At 40.1% G+C, this 18,338-nt stretch overlaps 1 protein-coding gene across 1 annotated transcript in view; it reads right to left on the bottom strand.

The window, feature by feature from the left end:
• GRID2 (glutamate ionotropic receptor delta type subunit 2) overlaps nucleotides 1–18,338 on the bottom strand; it is a 1,011,959-nt gene that overhangs the window by 307,660 nt on the left and 685,961 nt on the right. The window contains exon 7 of the mRNA XM_054030820.1: nucleotides 17,207–17,368. Coding sequence (XP_053886795.1) covers nucleotides 17,207–17,368 — 162 coding nt within the window. The remainder of the gene's footprint in view (nucleotides 1–17,206; nucleotides 17,369–18,338) is intronic.

Below are 18,338 nucleotides of genomic sequence, written 5' to 3'. Positions count from 1 at the left end.
ATATAACCCAACATCCCTGAGTGTTACCATTACTCTGCTATAAGCAAATATAGGTGACACCCACTGTGAAAGCCGAATCTAGTGCTGGTCCACATAGAGAATATCAACCTACTACTACTATTAATTACTCTATCAGGTCAAGTGGTGGATCTTAAGTTTCCACCTCTGTTATGAATAATAGGGACTTTAATATGATGCCATATAATGGAATTTCTGTGTGCTTATTTTTTTCTCTTTTTCTGGTTTGCCTTTTAAAAATAATCCTAGGAAATTACATCCAAAAGTCCATTAAAAGAAAATTATGAAGGTTGCAAAGTTAAACACTCAAAAGTTAGGAAATGTCAGAGTTAAGGTTGTCTCTGCAACCTTAATTTGACCTCTTTCTGCAAATACATTATGATATAGTCTTTAATTACAAGATCACATACTATTTTTATCACAGCACTCCTGCCTCGTTCAGTGTACAGGATGCACAGTGCTCAATTAATGAGCAGCTATTAAATATTTTGTTTTATCTTTATTGTTCAGTGTCTGGCTTAGACCTTAATTGCTGTACACTATTCAAACCCTGCTCTGAAGACAAATTATTCATTTTCTCATTGGCTTTTTCTCTGGTGCTCAACACTACAGCATCTGCTTGCTTCACAAACATTAATGAATTTATTTTCACAACACCCCTATCAAATGAGCGGGTAGCACTATCCATAGGCACCAACTTTCTCCGGTGCTGGTGGGTGCCCACGCCCCCCCACCTCTTTCCCCACCCCTGGCCCCGCCCCATCCCCAAAGTCCCTGCCCTAACTCCGCCCTATCCCTGCCCCTATTGGATCCCTTCCCCAAACCCCTGCCCCGGACCCACCTCTTACCACAGCGCGCCACATTCCCCTTCCTCCCCCATCCCTCCCTGCCCCACGAATCAGCTGTTTCACAGTGCAAGCGCTGGGAGGGAGAGGGGAGAAGCAGGACACGGTGGCGCGCTGGAGGCGGAGGTAACCTGGAGCAGGGGCAGGGTGGGGAGCTGCCGGTGGGTGCTGAGCACCCACCAATTTTTTTCTGTGGGTGCTCCAGCCCCGGAGCACCCATGGAGTCGGCGCCTATAGCACTATCCTAGTTTTACAGATGGAGAACTGAAGCACAGAGAGATTAAGGTCAAAAGCATCTACTAGTTTTAGGTGCCCAGTTTGAGATACCTAGGACTTGATTTTTCAGAGTACTTAGCACTATACCTCATTTCATATATTCAAAGCAAACCTCTCATTGGATTCAGTTGCAGCAGCGAGTGCTTGGCAGTTCTCAGACTCTAGGGTCTCAAGTTGGGCACCTAGAAAATGAGGAACACACAGAGACCACCTGTGAAAGTTTGATTTAAGTGACTTAGTCATCCTCACATAGGAATTCTGTGGCAGAGTCAGGGACAGAATCAAATTCTCCAGTGCAGTATTCAACCATGAGACCATTCCTTCTCTTATTGCAGACCTCTGCATCATTTCCTAGACACATCCCATCTTTTGCAACAGATGAAGCAAGGGTCCTACACACACTTGTCTTCTTTACTACACAACCCTTATTCATCCACAAGGCAGGTCCAGCCTGTGCTCTAAATGAGGGAAGGGTTCCATGGAAAAAAATATATGTGATCATGTAATTAAAGACTGAGTATTTGACTTTACAAACATTGTTCTTTTTATTTTATTGGGTAATTTCCTAGGTTTTAAAAAAAGCAGGCTGAGAAAACAGAAAATCCATCATGTGGCATTATACCATCACCCACACGTATCATCAGCAGTGGTGTAACCTTAGATCCCTGACACGGATCTCTGCACTTTTGAGCTAATGAAGAAACAGATAGCAATAGTAGCTGGTCATCCTCTACGTGGACCAGCACTGCAGGGGATCAGACTCACACATTGTCAGTGGATTTCACTGATAATTGCTGACAGCAGCGGAATGGTGAGTTTCAGGAATCATCACTCCATTCCAAGTTCTGCAGGGGAGTGTTATCTAGTGGGCACAAGTTCTCATAACATTTTGCTCAAGCATGACCCCTTCTGTCCTGTCCCCTCCAATCTGTCTCTATCCTACTCCTGTTTCTTCTCCCCCTCACCCATTCTTGATCAGATCACACACTCACACGCTCCCGGTCTTTGTCTTTATGACCCGAGGCCTCTTGATGACAACTGGCAGAGGGCCTCATTCATGTAAGATCTTTAATGAAAGCCTGTGTCATACTGCTCCTCTTAATCAATGCAAGAAGTATATAGGAGTGATAGATATTTAAGGAGTTATGTATATTTGCTAAAATTACATTCCCTAGGTCTGTGAGTTAAGACAGATCACCAAAAGGTAATAAGAATATAAGAATGGCCATACTGGGTCGACCAAAGGTCCATCTAGCCCAGTATCCTGTCTTCCGACAGTGGTCAATGCCAGGTGCCCCAGAGTGAATGAACATAACAGGTAATCATCAAGTGATCTCTCCTCTGACGCCCATTCCCAGTAATTCACACAATCCTGGCAGGCAAGGGGGAATAGACGCTTCTCTCACTCTGGCTGGTTATATGCAAATTGAGTACTGTATGCTTCACGATGGGCATCCACTCATCCACTGAGCCAAATGCTAATGAAGGATTGTAAAATCTTCAGAGTAAATTAATAGGATGAGGTAAACAGCAGGAGTTATCTTGTTTAGGGGTAAGACAATGAACTTTTAGAACTATATCTAGGGTACATACAAACCTTCAATCTGTGGGGACAAGCAGACAGTGAGCTTAATTTTATGAGAAGAGGTCAAAATCTTATTGAATAACTGGGCTAATTACTTGTGGTAAGCTATCTTGTAGGAGCTAGGAGAATACCTTGTTAATTAAGTTTAGTCTCTAGAAAGTGTGTTACAATTTTGTTTTATATGTAACCATTTGTTATCCTTTCTTACAGGGAATGCAAATCCATGCTCTCAAGTGTCCCTAGCCTCTGTTTGCCAGAAGCTGGGAATGGGTGACAGGGAATGGATCACTTGATGATGACCTGTTCTATTCATTCCCTCTGGGGCACCTGGCATTGGAAATGGAAAAAAAATCAGATGTGATATGTCTACAAAAAACATGGTTAGTGAGAAAACAAGTTTAGAAATTCAGGATATGACTTAATTAGACATAACAGAGAAATACGAGAGGAGGAGGGATATGTGTATTTATAAAGGAAGGTCTTAATTACGTTGACAATTATTAAAAAGGCAAAGAAAGAGTTGGAGAAAGTATTGTGGGAAAATGAACATAGATTTCAAGGTTTCAGAGATGTAGAAAAGTTAAAAGCATGAATGGTGTATGGAGTAAAAACAAATTTATACTTGGTCTTATAGTAAATGATAAAGTTGAAAGTTCTAACTTGGGAAAAGCAGACATTTTAGCTAAAGAGTTCCAAAAAGTTAGTACAAATCAAAGTAAAGAACAAACAAAAAATATTTTCTGAAGAAAATTGAGAGTTTTTATATAGCTGGGTATACTATACAAATGATGAACTAAATGAGAATTTCAGCATACAAGGACTCAAAAAATGCTATACACAAAAGTAAAAGTACAATCCCAGGTAAAGATAGCATATGCAATGCTTAAGCAGCTACTGGAAGGGAGTTTAAGAATTGTATTGAAATTACATAATAATATATGGGGAAAAGGAATACTACTGTCAGAATGGAAGCAAGCAGTGATTACACGAATAAGAAAACCTGGCAAAATAGGCAGAAGACCGGAGGCAAATAGACCTATTGCCCTCACATTCTATGTTGGCAAAATTATGGAGAAAATGATACAAGTGTTTAGTAGCATACCTGGTCAAACTGAAATTATAAACTGTGTACAGAGTGGTTTCAGGAAAGGATGATGCACAGTTGATCATATTGTAAGATTAGAAACAGAAATACAAAAACCCACTAGGAACAGATAGTTATGGTAGATGTCTTTTTGGACATTGAAAAAGCCTATGACATGCTACAAAGGGAAGGCTTGCTGTATAAACTAGCTGCAATTGGAATAAGAGGAAGAATGTTCTGGTTCTATTTAAACAACAGAACCATACAAGTCAGGGTAGGGGTGGCTTTGCAGAATATTTATAAACTTACTAACGGCATTCCACAGGGGAGTGTTATCAGCCTAACCCCATTATAATATTATAATTAATGATGTCCTGAAGAGTATACGGGCAGGAAAAGGTATTACTCTATTTGCAGATGACAGTGCTATATGGGCCAAACACAGAAGACTTAACATAGCTGTGGAGAGAACCGATGAGATGCTCAGGTGGATTTCAGAATGTGGAGATATTTGGGGATTTACGTTCTCACTTGCTAACACAAAGGGAATTATCTTCACAAAAAGGAAAACTGGGGGAAAATGGAACCTATATCTCTTTACAGAAAAAAATACAGGTGGTTCAAAATTTTACATTATTTAGAATTATGTTCAATAACATACTAACTTGGAAGAGTCACACAGATAATATCAAGACTAAATGTAAAGATAGGATAATTCTGCTTAAGGTTTTGCTGTGAACAATTGGGGTGCAGATACCAACATGTTGCTGATGGTATACGGGGCATTAAAAAGACCAGTTTTAGATTATGGATGCCAAACTTTTAATTCAGCTTTTAAATCAACACTAAAAAAATTAAAGCTGATCCAAGCCTAAGGCTCTATGAATTGCATGAGGTATGAATATTATGACTCGGTTGTGTGTGCTGCAGATAGCAACCAGAGAAATGCTTTAAGGATGAAATAGTTAGAGTTAACCTTTTTGGCTAAGGTTAATTAAAATAGTGAAGATAAGAGTACTAAAAGAATAGACGAGGACTGTTGAGAATTAAGTAGACAAGAAGTAACGGGGCTCCACAAACTCCCACGGGGTAACGGGGTCAAAAGGTGAGAAAAATATTTGGATGAAAAGGAAAGTCTAGAAGAAATTAAAATCTTTAATCGTGTGAAATCAAACTATAGTTGGATGGTTGTCTCTCCAATTGTGGAATTGGAATTATAGGATAGAACAAAGGGAAGAGCATGACTGTCAAATATGACAACTACAGTTTATGAGTTTGTATAGGGCAAATGGGGTCAGCATTGCCAAATCTACACTGATGGATCTAGGGATCACAACACAGGTAGTCATATTATGCCTATTATGACAGCCAAATTGACAGACATACTGTTGGCACTGACCTGGAATTAGGGATGTATACCCAACTATGATTTCTATCCTATCTGACTCTTTGTCGGATATAATGGCAATTAGGAAGGAAGCCTCGGAAAGCAGGAATGATTTAATCAATGAAATATTGTTCTTAACTACAGAGAGAGTACAACTGGGTATACCATAGTAATAGGAAAGATTCCGTCGCATGTCAGGATTCCAGGCAACAAAATGGCAGATAAAGCAGCAAAAAAATGCCTTAAAACTGAGGAGGTTGATGTAACAGTCCCTCTGAATAAATGAGATTTCAAAAGCTTGGTTAAGAGAGAACTTAAGAAGGAATGGCAAGAATCATGCACCAAAGAGAAAAAAGGATGAGGGTTCTACGAAATACACCTTAACGTTGAGGATAATGGGATACTTAATACCCATGATAAAAGAAATGAAGTAACTATATTTAGAGTGCTAACAGGTCATTGTGAGTTAAATCGTAATTTACATTTACTAAACAAAGCACAAAGATGTGTTGTGTGATACACACAAAGTCCAAGAAACAGTTGAGTGTCTGCTGTGGCAGTGCAGGCAGATTTACATAGGAAGAAAGATTGTCTATGAAGAATTGAGACCCTCAAGGTGAAAGAATATAGTCTGAAGGGATTGGAGAGAGTACCAGGAAAGAGGGGTAGAATTAAAAAGGCATTACTTGGCTTTTCAAAGGATACAGGACTGGGGAGGAGGATATACATTTTTTTTTTTTTTATGCAAAAACTGCAGTAGGTGATGCTTATAGCCTCACCTGCTGAGGCTGCTGTACCATAAAACAACAGGAAAAGAAGAGCAAAGGAAAAAAGAAAGAAGGGACAGGAGGAGCTCTGAAATCTCTCCTTAGAGAGGAGGGGAGTTGGCAAGAGACAAGGTGAAGTTCTAGGGGAAAATAAGCCCTGGGATCATGCCTGGGAATACAGTCTCTGGCAAGAACCCGAGGGGAGGTTAAGTAGCCACAGTAGGCAGAGGAAGCTCCAGTGGTGACCCAGCAGGGGCCAGAAGATAGGGAGGAAAGGTAGGAAGGAGCCCAGGGGAACAGCAACGATGTTTGAGATTGTATAGACTGTGGTTGCTAGACATAGGGTCCCTGGACTTGAGCCCGGAGCAGTGAATGAACTCGGATTCCTCTACCAGCCCCTGGGGAAGGGCATAGTCTGGGATGAGGATAGGTTAGACTGCTTGAGAGAGTTTATCTAAAGGGACTTTGATACCCCAGAAGGGTCAAGCCATGAAGAGGGAGCACACTCCGTCATGAACAGGGAACAATCACGTCTGGAGAGAGAGACCCTAAGGTGTGCAATCCAAGGAGGATCTCCAGTTGAGCTAGAAGAAGGCGCCACACCAGTGATTAGTACACCCTGTGACAATAAGGAAATCTAAGTAAAACATCATGTTATTTGTAGAGGATGAGGCAGGAATGCTGTAGCATTTGAAGGTGTCATACTAAATTTCTGATAAAATAGGATATCTAAATAATTGCATGCAACAGCACTTCCAACATTTTCCTTTCCCAGTGCTGACAAACAGGTTTCATTGCCAGAGTTTGTATGACATCAGTACCAAAAAAAAAAAAAAGTATTTTTTTATTTGCCCAGATTCTTAAGTGCTGGAATTGTAGAGAAAAGAAGATATATTGTACAGTCAGATAAAGTTAATTAGTATTGTTTCTATCCTCATTCTGAATTTAAGTCGTATGTGTAACAGTACCTCTCTGCTTATTCACCTGTTTTTTAAATATTTCTGTGTATTTTGAGATACTCATTTATGATGGAGTCTGGTCTGTAACTAGAACACATTTGTGCAATCACATGGCTTTGGGAGAATAATGTAACGATAACTGATCTTAGATTATGTGAGAAACCTGTCCCTTCATGCTTCAACCACCATTCCAGGGGACATGCGTCCATGCTGATGACGGGTTCTGCTCGATAACAATCCAAAGCAGTGCAGACCGTTGCACATTCATTTTCATTATCGGAGTCAGATGCCACCAGCAGAAGGTAGATTTTCTTTTTTGGTGGGTTGGGTTCTGTAGTTTCTGCATTACAGTTTTGCTCTTTTAAGACTTCTGAAAGCATGCTCCACACCTCGTCCCTCTCTGATTTTGGAAAGCACTTCAGATTCTTAAACCTAGGTTTGAGTGCTGTAGCGATCTTTAGAAATCTCACATTGGTACCTTCTTTGCGTTCTGTGAAATCTGCAGTGAAAGTGTTCTTAAAATGAACAACATGTGCTGAATCATCATCAGAGACTGCTATACCATGAAATATATGGGAGAATGCAGGTAAAACAGAGCAATTCTCCCCCAAGAAGTTCAGTCACGAATTTAATTAGTGCATTTTTTTTTTAAACCAGAGTCATCAGCATGGAAGCATGTCCTCTAAAATGGTGGCCGAAGCATGAAGGAGCATACGAATGTTTAGCATATCTGGTACGTAAATACCTTGCAATGCTGGCTACAAAAGTGCCATGCAAATGCCTGTTCTCACTTTCTGGTGACATTGTAAATAAGAAGAGGGCAGCATTATCTCCTGTAAATGTAAAACAAACTTGTTTGTTTTAGTGATTGACTGAACAAAAAGTAGGACTGAATGGACTTGTAGGCTCTGAAGTTTTACATTGTTTTGTTTTTGAGTGCAGTTATGTAACAAAAAAAAATCTACATTTGTAAGTTGCACTTTCATAACAAAGATTGCACTACAGTACTTGCATGAGGTAAATTGAAAAATACTATTTCTTTTATCATTTTTACAGTGCAAATATTTGTAATTAAAAATAATATACATTTTGATTTCAATTACAACAAAGAATACAATATATATGAAAATGTAGAAAAACATCCAAAATATTTAATAAATTTAAACTGGTATTCTATTGTTTAACAGTGCGATTAAAGCTGCAACTAATCACAATTCATTTTTGAGTTAATCACGTGAATTACCCTGTGATTAATCAACAGCACTAGTCAAAGCTATTTGAGGAAGAAGGAGGCCAGTTGCCCTACCTAATTACCTTTCTCCAGCAAGTGAAGCCATTAGGCTTGTTTTGTGGATTTTGTCCCTTCTGCACTGCATGGCGGAGGGTGCATGTAAAGGAATTGGTCACTTATAGGATTGCACTGGTTTAACAGCCTCCTTGATTTTCTCTATGTGAAGAGATGCCTCAAAATTCTCTCAGTTTTAATGTGGTTATTAGGATAATAGCTGAGACAGTCAAATAAGTTTGTAATAACATTCAAATTATTGTAGAAAAGGGATTAATTTGAAACAAAAACAAACCAAATGAAAACAGACTTATGATCTACATTATAAATCTACTGAGCTAGAAGATCCTTTTGCAACTGAGTAATGTCCTGACACAGTTAAAACTGTGAAGAGCAACGGTTGTCAAGATTAAATAGTGTTTCGACAATGTTCCTAAATTGTGCCTTCAACTCTGCACAGCTGTTGCAAGATTTGGGAGCACTATTAAAACATGGCTTAGTCCCATTTACACTGGCAAGAACAAACATTTATATTGTTACTTAACACACTTCTACAGCACACTTGGGACCTTATATGGAAAAGCCAGGTTGCCAATCCACTGTAAGATATTTATCTTCACTGTTTCTTCTTGTTTTTAAAAACATCGTCCTTTTTAAAGTACAGACATGCACACAAAAATTACTATAAACATTACATCCTTGTGTTGCATATTTATTCTCCATCAACGTCTGCAGCATCAAATTTGCTCAGTTTACAACTTCAAAACACATTTTTTTCTAATTGCCAGCAATGCAAGCTTAATCTGCTACCTGAAAAACAAACAGTGTCTCTTCTGCTTCATACACCATCACTAACAATAACAAATTCTGAATTAGAATTTAGAAGACAATTCTGTAGATGATTCATGAGGCAGAATAAAATACAGCTTGCTCTTCCATAGATGGGCTTTACAGTGCTAGGAGTGGTAAAAACTTCTTTTTTTATACAAGTAAACTAAACAAATGTGACTGGGAAGACATGAGGATAGGAGTGGTGAAGAGAGCAAATATATGCCATAATATGGAGTCATTTTTCCTCAGTCATAATAATCACTATAATCCTACTTTAATTTATTCTGAGACTATTCAGGAAGATTAGTATTTTCTACCACTATCATTGTTTTATGTTACTGCCTTATTTTCTTCACATTCTAATGTCTTCATTGACTAATAAAATTAGTCAAGGCTTGAGTCCTTGGGGATATTTGCTTTTAAAGAAAAAAAAATAGACACATTTAAAACTAATTGCCGGAGCTGGTAAAATTCATTCTGAATGAATGAATTACTTGATGAATTTAACCATTTATTGTGTTCTAAAATACTTTGCAAACATGGCTTTATGTTTATGAATTATGACAGCTTCAGTGGGATTTAACTGGTGCACAGGCCCTGTGCTAGCGCTCTACACAGGTGTGAAAATTGTTTTTTCCTGTGTGAAATTCACAAACAGTGGGGAAAAGGCAGCACAAAAGTGGAACAACCAAACACCTTTTTTGCATTCCTACCCAAGTACTTCTCCTGCTCCAATAATTGCAAACAGCAAGATTCTGCATTCATCTCAGAGGACTGCTACTATTTTCAACAGATGACACTGCAGGTAGAATTTTCTTTCTAGTCTATTACCACTTCCCCTGCTTCTGAATATTTTCTAAATATTGCAGTGTGTATCTTTTAAAGAGTCACGGATTTCTTGTCCTGGTTTTCCCCCCCCAGGAATTTGAGCTAGATTCCCTCTGAGTCTGAAATATTGTCAGATGGTGCCATTCCTTGATCTCCTATTTTGGAATGCACATTTTTAAAAAATATTTTTTCCCTCTGAAGAGTTTATATCAATTTCTTTGGGTATCGAACTTTTGTCTAACTTTGGGCTCAATCATGAGCCCATATTGCATGCCTATACATGAGAGTAGGGTTTGTAACAAAGCCTCCTTTATTCACATTACCCACATCACCTATACAGAAGGGAGAGCAGCCTTCACTACTCTCCTTCCCATGCAGACTGGCAGGGTGTAGGCACATCTTTGGCTCTAGGCACTACCCTTCCATCCAATGCACCAACTAGTAGAGCTGAGTCAATGTAAAAGGGGAAACTGACTAGACTGAGACTCACACAGTCAGTGTCTGATTCCTGCTCTGGTTTGGGAACAGCATAGCTATCCTTTCCCTGGTTCTCATACTGGATAGTAAAGCTATAAATTAGAGCTGGGTGGAGGGTGTAAATTCCATTTTTTACAAAAGATTTTGAATTTGGCTTTGTTCCGAATCAGAATGAAAATTAAACTTTTCAAAATGCTCAATGAAGGAAAAAGCTGTTTTTTTTTAAATGTTGACTGAAATGTTTTGCTTTAACAGAAGCTAAATATTTTATTTTAATTTTGACATCTTAAACTTTGTATTATACAAAATAAAAAAAATCCAAAATAAGTAGTCCCTTTAAATCAAAAAACATCTACATGTTTTGTTCCAAAAATGTAGAAATGAGACGTCTTCCGGCCCCGCACCCTCCAGTTTCCTTCCAAAACAGACCCAATTTTGTGAAGCATTTTGAGTTTGATGGAACTGCATATTCTGAGGGAATGTGTGTCTTCTGAAGTTTCTCCAACCAGCTCTAGTTACAATCCAGTCTTTTGTAAGAACCAAGTTCCATTGCTTCTTTTTAAATATTCACTTCTTTTACCAGTTAAACAATCTCTCAATTTCTTAGATGCTTGTTCCTTTCCCAGCCCTCTTCATCTTATATACCTAAAACCCCATCAGATTTCCACAGTTTCTTGTTCTCCACCTTTCTCTCTCATCACTCCTTGACACTTTTACTGCTACCTTTCTTGTACTGCTCTACACTTGCTTTACATCTTGCACAGGATTCTTCCTCTCAGTTTACCTCTGATGCTTCAAGTTTATCTGACTCAAAAATTCTTTTTTAATTCTCAACTATATAAATCAAAGTAGTCCCACAGATTTCAATGGTCAGTTCACATACATTGAGGTATTTTACCTAGATGCCAAGATTTTCTTAGTCTGACTTTAAAACGGTCTTGGTCCAGCTTTAATGGTTAGGTGAAACCCAGATAGAGAGGGAAAAATCAGCTGTGTGGAAAATCTCAGGCTTTTCTATTTCCTACTCTAGGCAAGCAAAGGGCAGGTCAGCACCCTACCTGTGTGCCATGTTACATGTGCTGTTTCTACAAAGTACAGGGCTAGTTATCAATCAGCCAAGGGGGAGCAAGAGGCAGAGCCCTGGAAGGAGGGAGAACTTTTCTCCAACTCAGTCCCCCTACTGATCTCAGGCTGGTGATCCTTCCTTTCTCCTCACAAAACCACCTTTCATCTAAGTCTGCTTCTCTCACAACTCAGCCCAAGAAGGGCCTGCAATTGGCTGTATGAGAGCCTGGCTGTGTGGGCATTTCTGGCACAGAAGCTCCTGCAATATTAGGTCATGCTACACTCCTGTGTGAGTTTGCCTGATGCATATCAGACCGAAAGCCACAGGGTAGTGTATGCTTCACGTGGTGCTATGAATGGAGTGGCATACCTGTGTGTTGCTTGAAATCCTTCTCAAGCTTCTGAGTCCTATTCCATTTGTTCCCTTGTTCAGGCCTTTCTCTCAGCCAATGAAGGGTATGGATACTCCACTTCTTGGAAATAGAAAGAACTAAGATATGGCAGCCCAACAAGCTCATTAGTAGGTTCTGTATCAGGCCCCAAAAAGTCAATGCAAAGACTGTAGGGAATTACATCAACAAGGTCTCAAGGTACTTTTCCCATCTACTGCCAGGGAGGAACTTTATCCAAGCTTTAGGCCTGGCAGCAGAAATCAAAGCAAGCAAGCAGGCATTTGCATTCATAGACCTAGGTGCATGGTGTAGATTTATATACCTTGAGCCCATTAATCCAAAACACTACCCAGAATATTGTGAATAGCTGTTACAGAATGTGCAATGTATCTGCTCTATAAAGCCCCACATTTATTTTAATGCCACAATAAGAATCTAGCTATGGAATGAAAAACTGCATGTTTACAATACTAAGCTAATAGATGAGTACTAAAAATGGATAACCTCAATTTCTTTCATATGAATACTTGCATTTAAATAGCCAAATGGATTTTTGTGAAGAAAAAACATATTTATATGTGGGACCCAGACATTATATGATAAGTTTTACTCTTGGACAAATGGTTATGGCGGAGCTGTGAACAGGGGTTCATATGTCAAAGGCTGGCAGAACCTTAGCTATAGCAGTTAAAAAGGAAATACTATTACAATATCTTCGTCTCAGCCCCCAAACAGTCCAATTTGCACTGTGGAGACTGTGGTTTTCTGCAGCTTAAGAGAGGTTAGAATCGGAATGAAAAGCAAAAGCCCACTAGTAGGGATTTCAAATCAAAAATTAGATTAGAAATTACAAGAAACCCACCCCTAAGCACACCCATCCTTATCAGTTTCAACTGTATTTCCACCCATCGTCCAGTGTTTCTAAATTTAAGGGCTGTGTTATTTATTTAAACCAATTTAGGTAAGATGCTCATTGGGGTACTCCAGGAACTATTCCAATATGTAGAATTCCCTGAATACAGCGAACATTACTATGTTCTCCCTACCTTCTCCCATATAGGCACACAAATCAGAGAGTGAAAATCTAACTTTTACCCATCCCTAGAATTATTGCTTGGGAACTAATTAGTCTGCGGTTACCATTTTAAAAACCAAGGTATAATTATTTTTAAGTTATATTTTGTTAGGTATATACAAGCCATCATGGGCATGGGTGCCCTATAATAAGTAAAAATGTATTATTACTTCATGTCTCTGAGGGAAGGTCCATCAGAATCAATCTAAACAAATGCATGCAACCTAATCTTAATTTTGGAGGAACAGACTGGCAGGAAGCAGAATCTGCTTTTTCCAACGGGTTTGATTACATCCACTAGGAGCTAAGTGTAATAGCTCAACATTTGGTGCCATTTTTCCCTATGCAGAATTAACCTGCATATGGCAGTGGAAAATCTGAGTTTTAGCTCACAGAGTTATTTGTATATTCCCTCATGGCAGGAGGGATAGGGTATTCTCTTTGGTTCACCACCAAAACCTATGGAACTTGGGGGATCTCCTAGATGCAAAGAGAATGTAGATGGAGAGCCTCGGCCTCCACACTGCCAATGCTCCTACAACACAGACCCACAGTTTTGGCTTGAGAAGAATCCAGCTGAGCAACTCTCTCTCACATTCCCAGGTGCTTCCAAGCCCCAAGCCCATCTCTAGGCTTTTAGCTACTATAGGTGAAGTTCAGTAGGTGGACCATGTCCCCTAGTAGCATTACACTTCCTTGCAAATCATTTTAAAAAGAAAACTTTACTATGTCTCCTTTGCATTTTTCTTTCCTTTAACTATATGACAGAACACATTCCCTTCCTTTTTTAATCCTGTTTTCCCCTCAAAGTTATTTTTCCTTTAGTGTGTAATATTTTTTCCTCTCTCCCTCCCTTCTATACAGTGCTGTTTCAGGAACTCACCTCTCCTTCAAACTCGCTACTCTTTTCTGGGGTTCCCCAGCTCTCTCTTTGCTCCCTTCCCACAGACTCTTATTCATTGTTCTCTCCCACCTAACCCATTATTCAGATACTCTTTTCTTCATTTTCGTGGACACAAACCCCGCCCAGCAGACATAGCCACTGCCCCTTTCTAGATATGCACAAGCATTTCTACTCTGACACACATTGCCATATATGCACCAATGCTCTCAGACGATCCTGCCCCCCTACATACCGACAGCCCTTTCCCAGAAACACCATAATCACTGCTCCCTTCACACTCACACTCCTCTCCCTTTTGGGAAATGGACAGAAGGAGACCAAGAGAGGGTCCTTTTCCTATCCTAGAGCAGAATGGCATTAAGCAGGGTCAGGGCCGGCTCCAGGCACCAGCTTAACAAGCAGGTGCTTGGGGCGGCCAAGGGAGAGGGGCGGCACCTGCGGCAATTCGGGGGTGACAGGTCCCTCACTCCCTCTAGGAGCGAAGGATCTGCCGCTGAATTGCCGCCGCCGATCGCGGCTTTTTTTTTTGTTTTTGCTTGGGGCGGCAGAAATGCTGGAGCCGGCCCTGAGCAGGGTCTCCAGGCTAATACACTCATCGGGATGCAACTCACTCTGCCTTATCTAGTCTCAGACGAGGCAGACCCAGTTAAATCCTAAGCATTTGCTCAGCACTGGGCTGTACTCCACTGAAGGAGACAGAGGAGAGAGATCTTCAGTGGGGAGGAGAACATCTGGAGTGCGACTGGGTCTTGAATGTTCAGTGATGCCAGGGTAAGGGATGAGGGAGAGAAAAAGGCAGAGCACTAGGACCCAACGGGAAGCAGATGAAGAAATCCTCAATAGGGAAAGGGTGTCTGTTTTTTAAGAAGTTTTCTGCCACTTCTGACATAGACATAGTCTGTCTATGATAGCGACAGTCACGTCTAGCCTGCATTTTACCAAAACTACAAAGTAGGGATCCGGCAAGACTCCTACAAAGGGGCTTTTATGTGTTCAAAGGAAAAGGAGAGCATGGCACAAAGAGAAATCCACCTCTCCATGCTATTCCAGCACTGGCCCATGAACGTATGCTCCTGTTCATGTGTGGAAGTGGAGGACTGCACGCACGTGGGAGGCTATGCATTTGGATTTGATTTCGCTTTGTAACAGCTGTAGCATTTTGCACTTGAAAAATCTTCTTCTGTCAAGATGGTACAGTACAAACAATACTCAGATGTGCCTTCAGTTTATAAACTTTGACTTCTCACCAAAGCCAATTTTTGCAAACGGGGCCAGGAGAGACAAAGACAAGGAACTCAACCTCTGGCTAGGGCTGCACATTTCAGGAATTACCACACCTTCAGTTAATCCACTAGTGATCTAACCCACATCCCTTACATAGGGTTTTAATTTGCTCCTGCCTTCTCAAAGACTTTCACATTTCCTTTGGTTGGTCATTTCTCTTTATGTTTCAAGGAGAATCGCTTCACGGATTAATCTTCACACAGTGTAGGTCTTGTGTGAAAGGTCACAGGAGGACTTTGTTTTATTAATCATCCTGTTATAAAAGGCAGGACATAGAAAAAGACAAACTGGAAATGTTAGTGAGGATGACATGGCACAGAATTTAATAAACTCTGCAGCATTTGAAAGCAAAAAGCTGACAGCGTGGTAAGAAACAGCATAAATGATGCTCATGCAGGAGAATGGGAATGGTACATGTCACAAGAAAGCTAAGAAAAAAAAGTAGAAATGCAGTCAGACATCCCTTTCAAGGCTGTGTATCCCTAGACTCAGTTTAGAGAATCTGACATGGCTGGTTATATTTGTCTGAAATGCCCCATTCAGATAACAAGTGTTAATCCTAATGGGAAAAGGTAAAGTGGGTTTGTTGGCTGAGTGTCCCACTCAGGTATGAGTAAGTGGAAGTAGCCCTCAGAGAGAAAGGGTGTGTGCTAGGATTTAGCAAAGACAGCTCCTGAGGAAGGATACCCTAGGAGCAACCAAGCCTGGGAAGGTGTAGTGTATAGATCAAATAAACATAGGAGCAGCCAAATCTGCTTGATGGATTTCTCTGGTAACTTAAGTACCATTGTAAAGGCATTTAAGCTACTTACTGCCCCCTGGTATAGAAGACATGGCGTAGGGGTCTCTACATACTGGTGAACTCCAGGGACAAGAATGGGACCTGGCGGGGCCAGGAGCAGTCAGTAGCATACAAACTGGGCCTGAGGCTGCTTTGCTTTACACCAGGACTAGTGCAGATTGGCCCCAGGATTGGGAGCAGCATGAAGCTGGTTGAAAGAAGCCATCTTTGTTGCTGCCAAGTCTACCTGCTCTGGTAGGGCTTAGGATCTGACCCAAAATGGCTGCCTCTTGTTACTTTAAAAAGTGTTGTGTTTTTTTATGTTAACTGCCTTTTGAAAAAAAAGACACTTCAGTTCTTCTTAAAATAAGATTAAACAGTTTTGTAATTTTTGAAAATCACTGTAGTTTTCCTTCATTAATACAATATAGGAATTGCCAGAACTGTGTAAATATACATTGCATGTACATCATTACCAGAAAGATATTGACAAATTGGAAGGATTTCAAACAAGAGATACTAATATGATTAGGAATCTGGATCAACTGACTTATGAGGAAAGATTAAACACACTATGTATTTCTTGATAGGTGCTGACCAGGGAATGCCATGGCAATAGTCTACAAATATTTGAAGGGTATAAACAACAAGAAAGGAAAGGAACAATTAGGAATAATAGTATAACACTAAATGCCAGAAAATAAGACTGAATATCAAGAAAAAGTTTCTTGACACTGAGTATAATTAGGATATGAAATAATATTCCAAGAGAAACAGTGGAAGCCCATTCGTTGGGAAACAAAGCTGGACAAAGCAGTATAAATTATACCATAGGGAACAATCCTGTACTGGCAGGGTATAGACTAGATGACTTAATAGGGTTTTTCTGGCTCTGATTTGTATGATTCTATTACATTATGCCTGTAGGATTTTAATAATGAATTGCACAGAATATTAGCTGGATGCAATTGTTCCACCTTTTTTCTTATACTGTTTTACTGACAAAGGAAGGACTGTAATTCTAATATCAATTATCTTAGAAAAACTGATCTGTGTTTTTTTACCTTCCTACCTCCTGGGCACAAAAATAATGTGATTTTTTTCTTTTTGTGCTTGAAATACCCGTGGGTCTGATATTCAGCAACCATAATATTTTTGTTTCAAATATGCCCATTACAAAACAAAACAAAAAAACAAAAATCTTTAAGGAGAGTTTTCCATTAGAACTTGTTTTGTCATTGCACTAATGCTATCGCTTTTGGAAAGATACTGCTGTTAGCAAAAATAGAACACCTTTCATCAAATGGGATTTGTTCCTCACTGGAGTGGAAACTAAAGAGAATGAAATATAGGAGGAAGGTACCTTCTTGATGGTATCCAGCATGGATCGCCCTCCTTGCCAAGGTTTGGAATTCTTTCTGATACAAGTCAGGCTAGCCATGCTGTGCCACTTCCGGTCCTCTAGCTTCTTATGAAAAGCATTAGCCAACAAAAGCACAGTGTCATATATGTAGAGGTTCGAAATCTGTAGAGAGATTAGAGATTGATTATTAGCAGTTAGTGGACACACGCTGGCAAACAAAAACAGAATTCATAATCTGTTTGCCTCAGCTGTTTATTGCCCACCCTGTCAATAACTAAATGATTTACTTGGTATTAAACAGCTTAAAAAAACCTATTACAATAACCACCCCTTAACTATGCTATCATCAACAATTTAGGGCCCTGATCCTGCAATGAGATCCAGGCTGACTACCTCCACTCCTGCGTGAGACACAGGAGCCCCGATACCTGCACAGATCCAGCTGCTGGATTGGGGCTAAATTATTATTAGTTTCTCCTGTTTCTAGTCAATTTCCAAACAATTTCATTATCTGGTTCTCAAGCACCAGTATATTTTGAAATGTCTGGGCTTCCCACATGGTAGGTGGACTTGTTTGTAAATGTATCAGGGTCAGACAGCTCCTGTGCACCTGATGGTGGCCTAGGTGCAGCACCATGCCTCAAATTTTTCCAAACTCTTTCAGCAACGGAACTCAGTGGTATCTCTCCCTGATAGTCCAAAACAAACAGAGTCTTCACTCCAGTCTCCAGCTAGACCCAGCCCGACTTCCAGGAGGGTTTGTTCTCTTGCTCTATATCCCGCACCCACATCCAGGGTTTCTTGCATGGAGTCTGGCCTCTCCCAGAGTCCACAACTCCTCTCCAGCCCCATACACAGGTTTCTTCTCTTAGCTCTTCCCCATGACCTCCATCTTGCCCACCTGTGGAGGCAAGCTAATTACTGGTATGTCACAGCTGGGATGGGTTTTTCTCACTAAACAACGAGAATTTAATTTTTTTCCAAAAGCTGTTTACCAAACCAGCATTTTGAGGCAAATATGGCTTGTTAATGCCCCAGTAGGCACACATTTTCTTTTTCATTTGGTGGTTCATCATGGCATTTATCATGTAATTTTATGATTTTCAATCGATCAATCAGTGTATTTCTTAGT

The sequence above is a fragment of the Malaclemys terrapin genome, chromosome 5 (assembly GCF_027887155.1).
Source record: "Malaclemys terrapin pileata isolate rMalTer1 chromosome 5, rMalTer1.hap1, whole genome shotgun sequence".
Taxonomy (NCBI): Eukaryota; Metazoa; Chordata; order Testudines; family Emydidae; genus Malaclemys; species Malaclemys terrapin.
The sequence above is the reverse complement of the archived record's forward strand: the minus strand, read 5'-3'. Positions and strand labels throughout refer to the sequence as shown.